General features: G+C 38.9%; 1 protein-coding gene across 3 annotated transcripts in view; it reads right to left on the bottom strand.

Annotated features, from left to right (window-relative positions):
- Window positions 1-14,499, bottom strand: part of LOC124794598 (dipeptidyl peptidase 3) — a 140,706-nt gene extending 126,207 nt beyond the window's left edge. The window contains exons 1-2 of one of the 3 annotated variants that reach the window (XM_047258113.1): window positions 14,348-14,499; window positions 281-455 (exon numbers count right to left, since the gene is read on the bottom strand). In XM_047258113.1, coding sequence (XP_047114069.1) covers window positions 281-436 — 156 coding nt within the window. In that variant the 5' untranslated portion in view covers window positions 437-455; window positions 14,348-14,499. Of the gene's footprint in view, window positions 1-280; window positions 456-14,018; window positions 14,283-14,311 lie in introns of those variants that run through there. The other 2 variants (XM_047258107.1, XM_047258106.1) reach the window with 2 other exon arrangements.
- Window positions 14,500-15,072: the final 573 nt, after the last annotated feature.

The following is a 15,072-nucleotide window of genomic DNA, read 5'->3' as shown; positions in this document are numbered from 1 at the left end:
AGTTAGAGTCCACTTTCAGAATTCCTGATTTATGCTAGCAAATTAAAGGTGTTAAAGTAGCTATGATTTTTATTAAAAACACCAATTCCACACATAAGTTGGGTGCACACACATGTTCACCGAGCAAGAAGGGCTCAAATAGAAGAACCCGCACCCTTTTTTTTTTCACTCAGGAACTTCTGACCCCAATCACAAACTTCCTCAAAACATCACAAACACAGCTACAATATTTTCCAGATTAATTTATTCTATAAATACATCTTAAAACATGTTGCCCTACCTGCAACAAAACAATTAGACCTCCATTCCATGATGCCTGGCTTAAGAAGTGAGCATACAACTTCTCATTTTCTGTTAGGTCTTTGAAGGCAGATGTGCAGTCTAGTTCAACCACTGGCTGGTCATTTGGAAGAATGAAATGTTTTCTGTCACTCATTGCCTCACACGTAGAATATCTGCAACAAAATAAGATTACACATTTTAATAATATTATCGAACATTTCATGCAAGATCAATTATTGCCCCTATTTCAAGCTCACTTTTTCTGTATTAAGGGCTCATAATTTTAACAGATAAGGAGAGAATTTTTACAGAAGGTTTTCATATAAAATCCAGATGAGCAAACCGAAAATTTAAAGAACCATCCTTCCAATCAGAACATAGGTGTACATGCGCAAACGAGTGCTGTGTGGGAGGGAAGTCAGTAAAGGGAGTGTGTATGTGCTGACAGATCGAGGCATGCTGGCACAGGATAAGATTTCATGGCTCAGTTGTGACCAATTCCTCTACAGCATCACCTCTAGCACGGCACCTTCATCCACCGCGACCCTGTAGGATGCACTCCAGTCATGCTTTGGATGGAGCATACCAACCACTGCTTTGCTTACAGCACCCAGGCCTGCACCTGGCACTGCAACAGAGGGACAAGAATCTTCTCCATCCATCTGTACGGGTTTACAACAACTGTCTCCACAAACACAGTCCTGCCAGCCAGCCTATGTTTGTTTGGAAGGAACTGCCGCCGCTGCCTCCCCCCCCCCTCCCCCCCACCACTACCAGCCAACGAGCACAGCACTGTCTAAGTAGAGTTGCCTCCACTTAGCATAGCCCCCAGTCACAATGCCACCAACACCGCCTCCAACACAACACGGGCCGATGCCAACCCTGACGGTTCCAATGCGCCACTGCTTCTACTGTTGCATCCAACACACCACCAGCCAACGCTGCCTCCTCTGCCACTAATGCTCACACCACTGGAGCAGTGACACTATTTTATGTGCTCCCAGCACCACACAAATGTGCTGCCCATGACATCCCCTCACTAGAGGCTAGAGCACTTGTACAGACACAGCAATGGCAACCCATGCATGTGCTCCTTTACATGAGATCCACGACCCATACTGGCTGCTTTGTGCATCCTCGGCACGGCCACTGCCACAATGTCACACATGGTCGGTCTGCACAATAACACAAGACACCGTATACCTTGCGGTACCTAACAGATGGCACCATCCTACACCACCACATGGCCCCGCCCAGCTACAATTCAGATGATCCCTAGCAGGCATCCTTAATCAGCTTCAAGCATCCCTCTGCTATGTTTGTGCCAGTGTTTCGCTCTCAATGTGCTGTGCTGAGGGAGGAGAGGGTTCAGCCAAGCTCCAATGTTTCATTGTATTTCTCCAACACCCCCATGCTGGTCTCTTCCGTCACAGGTAGATCTTTGACCGCCATGCGCCCCAACTAATGCTTGCGCAGGCTCTGCTCCTGCTCTGATGAAGTAACATCTCCTGGCAGCACTCTCGGCAGCTCACCTCACACAATGCCACATGGCTTATTTTGTTAGCTGCAATACTTCAATGGAGTTTGTGTTAATAGCAGGGTTCCATGCCTGTATCCAATTTCAATGTTTTCTCACAGTCCAGCAAATGAGATGGGTTCTGCTGCACCTCCTGCACCCCTTTCAAGAACTGCACTTCTTCAAAGGATTTTTGTTGTGGTTCAGCAAAGTCTGATTATAGACACCTGATTTGCCTCACTGATATTGGGACCTGAATTACTAAGTACAGCAAAGTGTTTATCAGTGCAGTGGAGTTTAGCAAGTGCCAGGTACAACATTACCATTTCATTCCTGACCACTTTGACATTCTTTTACCACCAAGTGTGGCCAGAAATGAGTTTCCCTTGTCCGATTATGCTGGCTCCCTTCACCACCACTCAAGTCTGCCTTTGTCCTGATACCTCTTCCCCCCCTTTCTGTGTGCACATATTTCACCTGTATGAACTTTGTTCCAACAACTGTAGTAACTTACGGAGTTTGCGTGTTCTAGCCTCCAGACATTACTGCATCAAATACTGTACGTAGCTTTTACTTGTTTTAGTCTCCGGCACGAGCAAGGCTTCCTCTCAGTTCTGAAATTCTTGCTCAATTTGTGTAAGCTTAGAAACATGCAAGCCCTTAAGAGAGGAGGAAACATTAAGTCATTCCTTCAGCATCATCCTTCCACTCTCTGTAGATTATCTTTCTCCTTCAATGCCTATCAGACTCTCATAATTCTATTACCTCTGGCTTCCTCCTCCTACTGCATCAAATAAAACAGAAGTTAAACCAAAACAAACATAGCATGCAAACGGAAATATCAAAACAGATATCTGCACACGAGAGTACACCAAAATGAAATTACAATGAACTGAAGATGGACAAAATAAATTACAGCACAACAAAGATATAAAAATACCTTTTACCATGCAGCTACATATCTATGTTCTCACAGTAAAGTACAATTTTTTTTCTATTTGCTTATTGATCTGCTGCCACTCAATAAATATCAATCATTTACAAGGAACAGTTGTTGACTACAAATGTTTACACCGATATGTTAAATACAAAATGCTGGTAAGTTTTGGGTTAAAAAAATAATAGTGACATTCAAATGGAGTAATACTATATTAAATACAACAACCACCAATCACTTGATAAAAGTTCTTGTGGCAAGCTGAAGCTTTGAGTCAGTCCATGAAGTGTGAGTGGCTCAACTGGTTCAGCTAAGTCCATGAAAATATATGTACAGGTTTCTAATTGTCATGCAAACTGTTTAACTGCACATGTCAGTGTTTATATAAGAATTAACTTTTCTGAGGCTGACCTCAATTCCTATAAGGAGCTGCTAGAAGTGGCCAAGGCTGCACACAAAAGGAATGAAAATTAAGTATTAATGTCCTGTCAACGATGAGTTCAGTAGAGACAAAGCACAAGCTCGGAGTGGCGAAAGAATGGGGAGGAATTTGGCCATTCTCAAAGGAACCATCCCAGCATTTGCCTTAAGTGATTTATTGATATCACGGAAGATTTAAATAAGGATGGCTAGAAAGTAACTTGTACTACCATTCTCCGGAATATAAATCCCGTGTCTTATCACTGTGCCACCTCGCTCGTGCAAAGTGCATGGACTGCTTTCCATCTGCAGTATCGTACCCAGAACTGACTTGGGCATTATGGTTTCGAGCCAGGTGAACGGTCTCAACAATAGTCTCGTCAATTCTGCGACAGGCTTTCACTGTAGATTTCTAGACCAGTGATATGATGTGGCTAACAGAAGGACTCCTTTTAATGCCACCTGTGCTACTCAGTGAAAGCAGATACCAGGGTAGCAAAGTACATGTGGGAAGCACATGGTATTTTATTTTTAGACACAAAGAAATTTCTGAGTCCACTAACGGCCGCACATCAATCCATGCACCTAGAACATAACATTTCCAAGAAAGTAGAGATACTGAAATATCAACTGTTGAAGCAATCATACCAAGGACTCCAGGAAAGCTTAATAAATAAATAAATAAATAAATAAATAATAAATACATCTAACAATGTTATAATTCTGTCTGACAACAAATTTATTTGGCACTAACTGAGTGGCCAACACATCCTCAAATTAGGCATCAGATGCTTTCATCAGCTGAAAAGTTCTACAACAATAAGTAAAAGCTTTGTTTCACAGAAGAAACCAGATCATAAAATAGTAGTAGGAGCCTTTAAAGTATCAAGAACAAGCTGAAGCTCAAGACACATTGACAACCTTGCAAAGTAATTTTGAATACTTTCTCCATGAAAGTCTTTTAACTAGTTCAACCACTCACATGTAACAGAAAATATTTTAACCTTCAACGTTGCAAACATACCAGACTACTGGCAATGCAATTAATGAGAGACAAGGATTAACAACCACAATTTCACATTAATGGTTACTACAGATAATAAATCTATCAAGAAAGCTTGAATAGTTTTCATATTTAGCAGAAGAGGTAAGGAGTCGTTAGCATCCTCCTTCTGAAACCAACTCGTCAGATGTAGAGAAAGAATGGGTGAAGCTTAGGCATGCATAGCAGCCTGGGTAAGAATGTACTTTTTCAGTTGTTTAGAACAGGGGACACCCTCCCTGGTTTTATAATCACTTCTAGAAAATACTGAGGTAGCAGAGAGTGTTGCACTCTCAACTGAGACAATGGTGAAGAAATATAGACAGTTAGAAGAAATTAATATGTCACTGGGGACAGTTATGTGTAAGCATCATACACCAACCCACGATTATTCTAAAAACCTAGACAGGCGTGGTCCTATATTAAACACTATGTGGGTCAAAAGCTTCTGTTCAGTCGCTTAAGTCGGGAAAAGGACAGTTTTTGTACTAAATATTGTATTCAAAGACTAAATCATTCTCACAGGAAGATCATACAGGGTTACAACATTCAACAATCATTGAAACTCTCCAAGGGGTGACACAGAAATAAACCTCCTGATGTTCGAAACAACACAACATCAGATCATACTCGAATTCAGGTCTGATTTGGCAAAGAGTATTTAGTGGCAGTGGCCCCTTTCTAAGGTCACATTTACTATTAATCTCTCACACAGCAAACAATTTTAAATAAGTGAAAAACAGTGCAGGTTACCCTACGTATGAGACAGCAAAATAAAGTGTAAAATTACATGCCGATTTCCTTGATGTTGGTCCGCTGAAGTATCCTGGGACATATTCCTAACTCCTTTGAAACACAGATCATCTGTTACATAAGATATCATGTGAGAAATCAATGTATGCCTTCCAGCAGATTCTATATACCTTAATTTCCTAATACACACTTTACATTGTTAAAGGCCCAAGCATTAAAAGAAGTTGGTAAACATTAGTATGATACTGCCAACTGCAGCAATGAATGGAAGACACAAAACAATCTGTTCATTTTTGAAAATATAATATGGGTATGTAAATAGAATCTCGTCACCAAACAATGGCAGGAGAAAATGCTTGTAAAAGATATGGAAATGTGCAAGCTTTTAGAGATTACAGAAAATTTGAAGGGAAAGGAAGGGGGGCGGGGGATGATTACAAAATGGGGAGAGTTACGGAAAAGTTATCCACAATCCTGGGTCCGGGAAAGACTTACTGGATGGGGTGAGAAGGAAAGACTGATTTTTGGTGCCTAACCCGTTTCCGCCTAGTGTGACATATGCCATGTAACATTCAACCACTGTTTTCTCTTGTTGGCAACAATGCATGCATTTGGAATGCCTACTGTTGTACGTCTCTCAGTTGAGGAAGCTATTTTGTTGATATTTAAGAGGGGAAAGTAGGAAGATGACAGTGTCTGATTGTTCATTTACTGAAGACTTTTCCTGAATAAGATTATTTTTTGGAATAAGAAGTAAGTACTATTTTCTGACGAAATGTACCACACAATTTTTAAAACTTTTGCTTAATTATAATGTTAAAGGCACCGAAATTTATAATATAAGTTAGCCACAAATGTAATTCATCATTATGGTTCCAAATCCAGTTTTTAATAGAGGGTTGCACATACATTATGCTAGGCAGAACAGTCAGTATAATGCTTCCTTCTTTCTCAGAAGCCTGTCTGTGCATGAAATCCTGGCTATTCTTGAGATTTAATGCATTTACTGAGCCTCCTAAAGCTAACGTAGAGTCAGATGAAGATTCTGGTGAAGAAGAGCAGGGTGTAAAAATACATAATCTTGGGCCTAGGCAAAATCATGCTGGTACAGAAGTGGTATTGACCAACAACAACAGATTGGGTAGTGAACCTGAGACTGACTGCTCTCATGATGATGCATCAGGAAATGTCATTTCAAATAAAACAGAAAAGCTACAGATCACGAAAACTACATAATAAGAGATTGGAGAAGGGAGAGTCTGCAAAGTGACAATGCTTTATTTCCTGAGATTGAGTGCAGTAAATACAGAAGCTTGTCTCCAGTTCAGTGCTTTGAACTGTTTTGGAATGTTCAAACAATTCAGTTTTTCAGCACTGAATCTACAAAACACGCTTTATTCAAGGACTGTCCAGATCCTGAAATAACACATGAAGAGGTAAATGATCAAGGAATTCTAATTCTTGCGGGCTTTAATCCTCTGTCTAGCACAAGATGTTTCTGAGATTCATGATTGGACATGGGAAATGAAATGGTACACAATATGACAAGAGGAGACAGATTTGAAACAATTACAAATTTCATTCACTCATGTGATAACACACAAATCAAAGTAAACAATAAAATGTGTAAGCTTCAGCCATTAACAGATATGTTACGAAAAGTGTTTTCTCTCCACATTTAGCCGGAGCAAGATTTGGATTGTGATAAGAGCATGATTAAGTATTTTTGCAGACGTGGATGCAAATAATTTCAGAAAGGTAAATCCATTAGATCTGGGTACAAATCATGGTGCGTAAACACAAACATGGGTTATCTAGTGCAGTTTGTAATATATGAAGGAACTGATCCATAAAGGAACAAAACATATGAGAAAGCATTTGGAAAATCTGCTGCATCTCTAGTTCAAATGATTGATTCACTTCTGACAAAAGTATAAATCTTCCCCAAAGGTTTTATTTTGATAATCTGTTTACATCACCAACATTGTTGGTTCACCTAAAAGAATTAAGTTATGTTCCTACTGGTGCCATTCGTGAGAACTGTCTGCCTAAAGAATGTCCAAAAGGAATAAGAGAGATTTTGATTAGAAGAGCAAAAGGGTAAGTGGAATGATTATTACCAGTGAGCTCTGTGAGCCGGTATTCAAGACAAGAGAAAAAAGAAATGTTGTACCATGACCACATTGTATTGGAGAATACAACAAAAATATGGGTGGAACTGACTGAAGGGATGAAAGTACAGTGTCACACAGAGTGAGCATCAGAAGACGGCACAGACGGTAGCTCATGGAAGTGTCTGTACGTAGTTTGCGACTTCTCCACAGAAAGACAGGTATGAATATGCCACAACCACGATTTCAGCACTACATTGTGAAATGTCCACCTGACTTCCAATGCAACAATCCCTAGAAGTCCTGGTCGCTCTGCATGACATCATTTACAATGAGGGGGACGGAGGAAAAAAAAAATCTGATAGTTATGGTGCCACAGAAAAAAGAAGATGCTGCACTGCAAAGAACAATATGCTGCAAATGTGGTGATAGTTTGCACAAAGAGTACTTTGTACCATATCACAGAAAATGAATGCTATTGCCTAAACATGATGTAAATGATGTACACTGCTTTATTTTATTTACTGTCAGGTATTTCACTTCAAATGTATGATCTGCCAAGCATGACATATGCTATATCCTCTTTTGCTTAAATTATTAATTACTTTTTTGTTTAGCTTCTTGATGTACGTTTCATTGATAACAATGAACAAATAAATATCAGATTTGCAAAATTGAGAAGTGCAAATTAATTCAAGCAGAAATGGGTTAAGAATCTGAGAACCTATAGGTAGAAGGCAGGGTAAAAAAGCAAGATGGTGGTTGCAATAAAATCATCATACAAGAGTCAGTAAGAGTGGGAAGCCAAGTGCATTATGCATGCTAGACAGGTGACAGGGCGAAAAAAAATAGACAGGTCAGAAAACAAAAGATGCAGAAAGATTTAAGGGAATGAAGGAAAGGAATGATTATTGGTAAGAAAAGCTGAGAGACAATAAAAATTAACATAAATTTGGGGCAAGTGGGTGGTGAGAACCAATCACATGTTGTAACACCAGTTCCCACCTATGGAATTTTGAAAAACTGGTCATGAATGTCATAATGTAGAGCGTGCTCCAACAGGATATTGTGTGGTAACAGTTTACAACCTCTGTCTATGCTCTTTCCTCCTAAATGATAACTTGGTGGTTGTCATACTTACATAGGAGACCAAACACTTTTTACATACCCGCTTGTACATGTTGTACATGGCATGTGTCGTTTTGTAGGTGGCCTTTGATAGTACATGTTTTGCCAGTTACAGAGCTGCTATACGGGGTGGTAGGAGAGTGCAACATGCAAGTTTTACAGTTGGTACGGCAACAAAAGTAGCAGCCATAGGCTAGCAAAATGGGTGCATAGGGTCTGACCAAGATATTGTGAAGATTTGGATATGGGGGAGGGGAAAGGATGAAAGACGTTCTAGGTGTGTGGCTGACAAAATGTCAGACAGAATGAGCCTCGTTTCAGGGCATAATTTTAGGAAGTCATAACCTTGACGAAGTATCTGACGATTAATATGTTCAAGCCCACAATAGGCTGGTTGGATAAGTATGTACTGTGAAAGCTGAGACAATGGTGGTTTATTGATGTAAAGAAAGATTCTGCATCCGAACAAAAATATTTGTCTCTAATACCAATGCTGTATAGGACGGAACATCTGACATGAAAAAGATGGCTACTGTTCAAAAGTATATACTGTTGTTTGTTTGTGGGTTTAATGGGCACAGCAGATCACAGATAACTGTATGAAGTTTAATTGGGAGAATGTATTTAGAGATTCCAAAAATTTCAACAGTTAGCCTCACCATGAGATCTTATGGCAAAGATGTCATCACTATACCTAAACCAAACCAAGGGCTGAAGGCTTAAGGACCCCTGGAAAGCCTGACATAGGAAGAAGCAATACTGGTTCCCATGGGTGTACCCTTGATGTGTTCGTAAGTCTGCTCCTCAAAGGATGGCCACTTTTAAGTCTAAGGTTGATTAAGGTGAGCAGGAAGGACATCATAGGTTTAAACTCTGATGGGTGCTAGTTGAAGTAATGTTCAGCAGCAGACGGACAATGTACATGGGGAGAAAACATGTGTTCATATTGTAAATATGATGCAATTCGTGTAAATGAGTTACCCGTACCACAACAGAGAAGCTTCCACTAGTCATTAGTTTTAACACTGTTTTAATAGATAAGCTCACTCACCACAATTTTGCAATGATTCAGATTCTACTAGTGTTTTGCAATAAGTAAAAAGTAATACATCTATTCTACAAGCTGCATTCTGCATGTTGTCAGGCTTTTAACTGATTGCCTGTAGAAAATGTTCAGTGTAAATAGCGCATAAACCCAACAATCGTCACTGATGGTATGCATAAAAACCCATACCATTTCCAGTTCATTATCCTCTAGCAAGATTATCCGATCCATGTTTGATATAATGAACAAACAGTTATTTGTCGTACTTCATAAATACATTGGAAGGTTAAATATGAGTTCAAAAATTCCATCCCGGAAGATACAGGAAAATAAAGGAATAAAATGGGTGTGACAAATTTTTATGTCAATTTCTCTGGGTACTGGGCTCAGCAAACCACTGTGGTTGATAAATGATTCCACAAAACTGTATAGAACCAAAATGGCACAACTGGTAGTAACTTGTTAAAGATGCACCATAACAGAGGCAGCAGTCAAGGACACTCTAAAAATATGCTAACATATGTTCATCAACAGAAATTATGATTTCGTCAAGCGTTCAGAACTGTTCAACAACCACTTTCTAAATGTAGCAGCAAAAATAGGATTAAATGGTTCAGTTGAAAAAGCAAGAGAATTATTAAAAATGTCATTCCACAAAACTTTAAGGTACTGGATGCGGCACCGACATCCTTCACTGAAAAATTCCATATGGTGCCGACGAAACTTCAGACAGAATTCTGAAAAGTTTTCCAACTTGATAATTAAATCCTTAGTGATACATGCAATGCATCACTGGCACAGAATTTTTCCTGGCAGATTAAAATATGAAATTGTTAAATCTCTTCACAAGAAAGGCAATAAGAAAGACTTACATAATCATTCAATTTTCTTAATGATACAAAATACCAGAGAAAGTGATATATTCAATAGCAATCTCACATCCTAGTAGAAGCAATTTACTTAACATATCACGGTTTGGATTCCAGAAGGGTTACTCAACTGAGAATGCTAATTAACACATTCGCTCATCAAATATTATAAACATCAAATAATAAAAATCACAATTTGAAATTTTTTGTGCTCTTTCAAACTCATTTGATAGCGTAGATCATATTACATTTTTAGAAAAATCAAGTTTTATGGAATCAATAGATTTATAAAGAACTGCTTTGAAACATACTTAAACAGAACTGTGTGCCAGACTGAGACGTGAACTTGAGACCTTTGCCTTTTGTGGGCAAGTACTCTACCAACTGAGCTACCCAAGCACAAATCACGAGCTACCTACCTTCCAAACTTCACAGAAATTCTCTTGTGAAACATCCTCCAGGCTGTGGCTAAGCCATTTCTCTGCAATATCCTTCCTTCCAGGAGATCTTGTCTCTCAGTTTCACAGACCTTCTGGGAAGTTTGGAGGTAGGAGACAAGATACTGACGGAAGTACAGCTATCAGGACAGCTCATGAGTTGTGCTTGGGTAACTCAGCTGGTAGAGCACTTACCCACAAAAAGCAACTTTAACTGGAAGAAGCATCTTACTGAGCTTCTCAAACAATTAAGTTCAACTATTTTTGTCTTCGTATAACTGCTAGTCTTGGAAACAATAAACCAATCTCCTGATATGTTTCCGCTCAACAATGTCTTATGGAATAATTTTTTTAGGGTAACTCATCACTTAAAAAAGTACTGAGTGCACAGGAGGAGGAGGAGGATATTAGTGTTTAACGTCCCGTCGACAACGAGGTCATTAGAGACGGAGTGCAAGCTCGGGTGAGGGAAGGATGGGGAAGGAAATCGGCCGTGCCCTTTCTAAGGAACCATCCCGGCATTTGCCTGAAGCGATTTAGGGAAATCACGGAAAACCTAAATCAGGATGGCCGGAGACGGGATTGAACCACCGTCCACCCGAATGCGAGTCCAGTGTGCTAACCACTGCGCCACCTCGCTCGGTACTTACCGAGTGCACAAAAATGGCAGTAAGAATAACGTGGTGGTCACCCACAGTCATTATGTAGGTACTCCAAGGAGTTAGCCATTTTAAATGAACTGTCACAACACACATTTGCTACTGAAATGTCATAAATAATCCATCACAAGCTGAGAAGAACAGTGATGTCCCCATCTACAACACTAGAGGATCAAACAGCATTCATTATCAATTATTAAAGCTGTCAATGGCTCACTGGAGTTCAATATGAAAAGTTTTGATTGGTTGCTCAACAACATAAAATGTCTGACAGATAGCAAAGTAAATTTTAGAACTAACCTAAACTCAATCTGTCCTGGATAACTTCTATTCCATACTAAATTTGTCTAAAAACGGGTAGCACAAATAAATAAATAAAATAAACATTTTTGTTAGGTGTAGTTCCTTGAGTAAGACAAAAAAAAAAAAAAAATAATGACTGACTCGATCCACACCATTTCGCTAACAAACCGGTCAACACTATGACAAATTCCCATGTAAACAAGAGAGAGGTTTCTGAACCATTGCACACAAATGTCCATGGGTGGTTTCCTTGAACAGGGCACAATTTCCTTCACCCATCCTTGCTCATGTGAGTGTGCTGTTTCTCCAAGAACTCCACCGTGACAAACCACAATTTTCCCTGATAAGACATGAACTTATTTAATTACTGATTAAAGCATTAGACCCTTCTATTATTAAACAATTAAACATGTTAGTTACAATGTATTTATTCTGCAATGACTAGTTATGCACACTGCCTGGGCTGAAGTGGTATATGCAGGACCTACGTCCAACATTAGAATACTGTAGCCTGATAACTGTACCTATAAAAGCTCCCACAAGAATGAGCCTCTAAAGCTGAACTCCATTTCAAAGGAGGCATACAAGCATTATTCTCAATTTATATGGAATCTCGTGAAAAACCTATACTTGGATGGGGAAACAGGGTTTCATATACGCTCTTATCAAATGTAACTCATGTGCCTCAACTACTGGACCATCTCAGTTGAATTCAAAAGCAATTACAGACCAAACGATCTTATATGAAAGAAAGAAAATGTACTGCCAAAACATAAACATTCCTTCAACACTTTCACCAGAGAACACTATCCTCTCAAAGAGACTGTTCAGAACAAACAGCTACAGCTGGCACCATATTTACAAATGATAGGAACTGCACCTCATGTTTTATGTGAAGTACAGTACATATTGCTGACGATGGCAATAAGTGCAGGTACGACAAGGACATGGAATGATGTGGGTAATGTCATTATTCCTTCATGATCTGGAAGGCAGATAAATACTTCAAATGTCTACTGTCAGACAAGTGAGCACATCAGTTACATTACATCAATATTTGTTCCACAGATCATGAATACAACATTTCATAGTGATGTCGAGTGTTTCAATTAAACATAAGTTTTCATAACACAATACAATTTAAGCCAGAATAATGAAGACAGTCCTTCCTTCTAGTGTTATAGCTATCCACTTCGCTATCAGTTTTGAATTGGGCTGGGTTATTAATAACAAATTTCATAAGTGAATATATATATTTTGAAGTTACTGTGAATGTCCTCACTCCCTTAAATAAATGCCCACAAAGTAATCTTCGGTGGGCTCCAGCTATTATTCTGATTACACACTTTTGTGCAAAGAATGCTTTTTCTCTGAATGATGAATTATCCCAAAATATGATGCTGTATGAAAGTAGTGAATGAAAATAGGCATAGTAGGCTAACTTACTGATATGTTTATCACCATAATTTTCAATAACTTTCTTCCAATTCAGTTTCTCATCAGTACACAACCCCAGAAATTTTGAATATTCCACCTTAATCAACAGATTTCTGTTCAAAGTCTATATTTACCAAAAGTGTTATGCCATTTACTGTAAACAATTGTATATCCTGTGTTTCTCAAAATTTAGTGAGAGTCCATTTGCACAGAAGCACTGAATAAATTTCTGAAAGACACTGTTCACAATTTCCTCAGTACTACACTATCTATGTACAACTTGGTGAAAACAGTAGGCTAATGCCTTCAACTTAACACCTAATCTGATACAACTTTGTGAGCTGGCAGAACATCATCAAGGTAGATCCAGGAAAGAACTTAAGTTCCAGATGAGTGCCTGAATAAGCCTAGTCACTCAGTAAACAAATAAGTACAAAACTCTGTTTGAAGCTGAATCTGAAAAAGAAACTCTTGGAAAACTAAATTATTTGCCCAAAACTGAAATGAAAATCGCAAATGTAAAGGGAGATTAATCGAGGCTTCAGAGGAATTTCAAATAGTACAGAATTAGGTATACGTGCAAGCAACAATGCAGGAACTATTTAAATCCAAAAGGAAAAACTTGATATTTAAGTAACGCATGTAATATGGAGTGTCGCTATTTCTGACGGAACCACAATTGACAAAAGTCAGCAATTACCAAGTTAGCAACTGTGGACATTACTTTTTTTCGTTATCATCAATACGATTACAACTGCTATTAACTTGATCATGAGACAATGACAAAGAGAACATGCATACGAAGACAACTCAAACATAAAACACATCATCATCATCATCATCATCTGTCAGTACTTGTAACACAGAGAATTATTCAACGTGGATCTTGGAAACCTCCACTCTCCTTGGACTCATTTAAAAATTAAAACAGACACATGAAGACAGTACGAACACTCTGAGACAAACCCATAGAAACGGATATTCACCGGCTTATTTCTACCATAAACTACTATACACTAACAAATTAAAAGAAGTATCTCTTCACTTCAACAAAACACCAGCAGACAGTGCTAACCCACCGCGCCAAACCTTTACAAGCAGTCTGGTTATATCCGTTACGTTCGGAATAAAACTCTGGACGATGCCTTTCGCCAATATGAAACTTCCCAATCGAAACGGTTCTCGAAGAAGTAGAAAATGAACTGCAACGAGACACCTGTATCTTCTTAGTGCATGAGGTCGCAAACATACACTTTTTAGACCAGCGTTGGTATAACAATGTTCTCATCAAATTCTTTGTCATTCTTGTTAACTGCATCAATAACCATAATATTACAACAAAACATAAAATCAATTCCTTCTATTTCATCACCTTGCAACATTAACCACAACACCGCTAGATTCGTACCGAATTTGGCGTCTGTCTCGATCAGCGTGAATCGATCTGCACAGTTACGACGATATCTTCATATTTGATTTAGCGGCGGTAAAGATTTTCAACGGCGGAAAAGATTATCCTTTTCTTTTCTTTTTTTTTTTTTTTTAAAAGGGTGTGGTTACAACCATGGATTATACGAATTACGTAAATTTCATTGTCGTTTGTTCTTCGATGTCACATGTACACAAAATCACTTTAGTGCCGCTGCAGGTCTAATAGCAACAAAAACAATGAGTAGGTGTGAACCTGTGTCATGACCACTGCCACGTTCATTCCAGTGCATATCCGCCTCCATCACATTTCATAACACCAGTATATAAGGCCGCAGAAGACAGCGTACAAATTTCTGCGAAAGGGTCCATAATATTTAGTAAAGGAAAGATACATAAAATACAAGGAATCTATATTTGTATTAATGATGCAAACTACGCATGATACCAACTTTCCCAGTTTTCTTACTGTACGTTTGCAGGGTGTATACGACCCGGGACAACTGGGAGATCCGGGAAAAACGCGGGAATTTTTTCATTTCGGGAGAAAACCGGGAAAAACCCGGGAATTTTTAGAATTCCGGGAATGTTTCGTTGATTTAGTTTCCAGTTAAATTTTTGTGATTTTGATTGGTAAGAACCAATACTCCAACAAAGGATATTACTGTATCCCGCGTCTGCAGGATAATACTGCAGCAACAAAAC

The sequence above is a fragment of the Schistocerca piceifrons genome, chromosome 1 (genome assembly GCF_021461385.2).
Source record: "Schistocerca piceifrons isolate TAMUIC-IGC-003096 chromosome 1, iqSchPice1.1, whole genome shotgun sequence".
Lineage (NCBI taxonomy): Eukaryota > Metazoa > Arthropoda > Insecta > Orthoptera > Acrididae > Schistocerca > Schistocerca piceifrons.
This window is presented reverse-complemented; position numbering and strand designations above follow the sequence as displayed.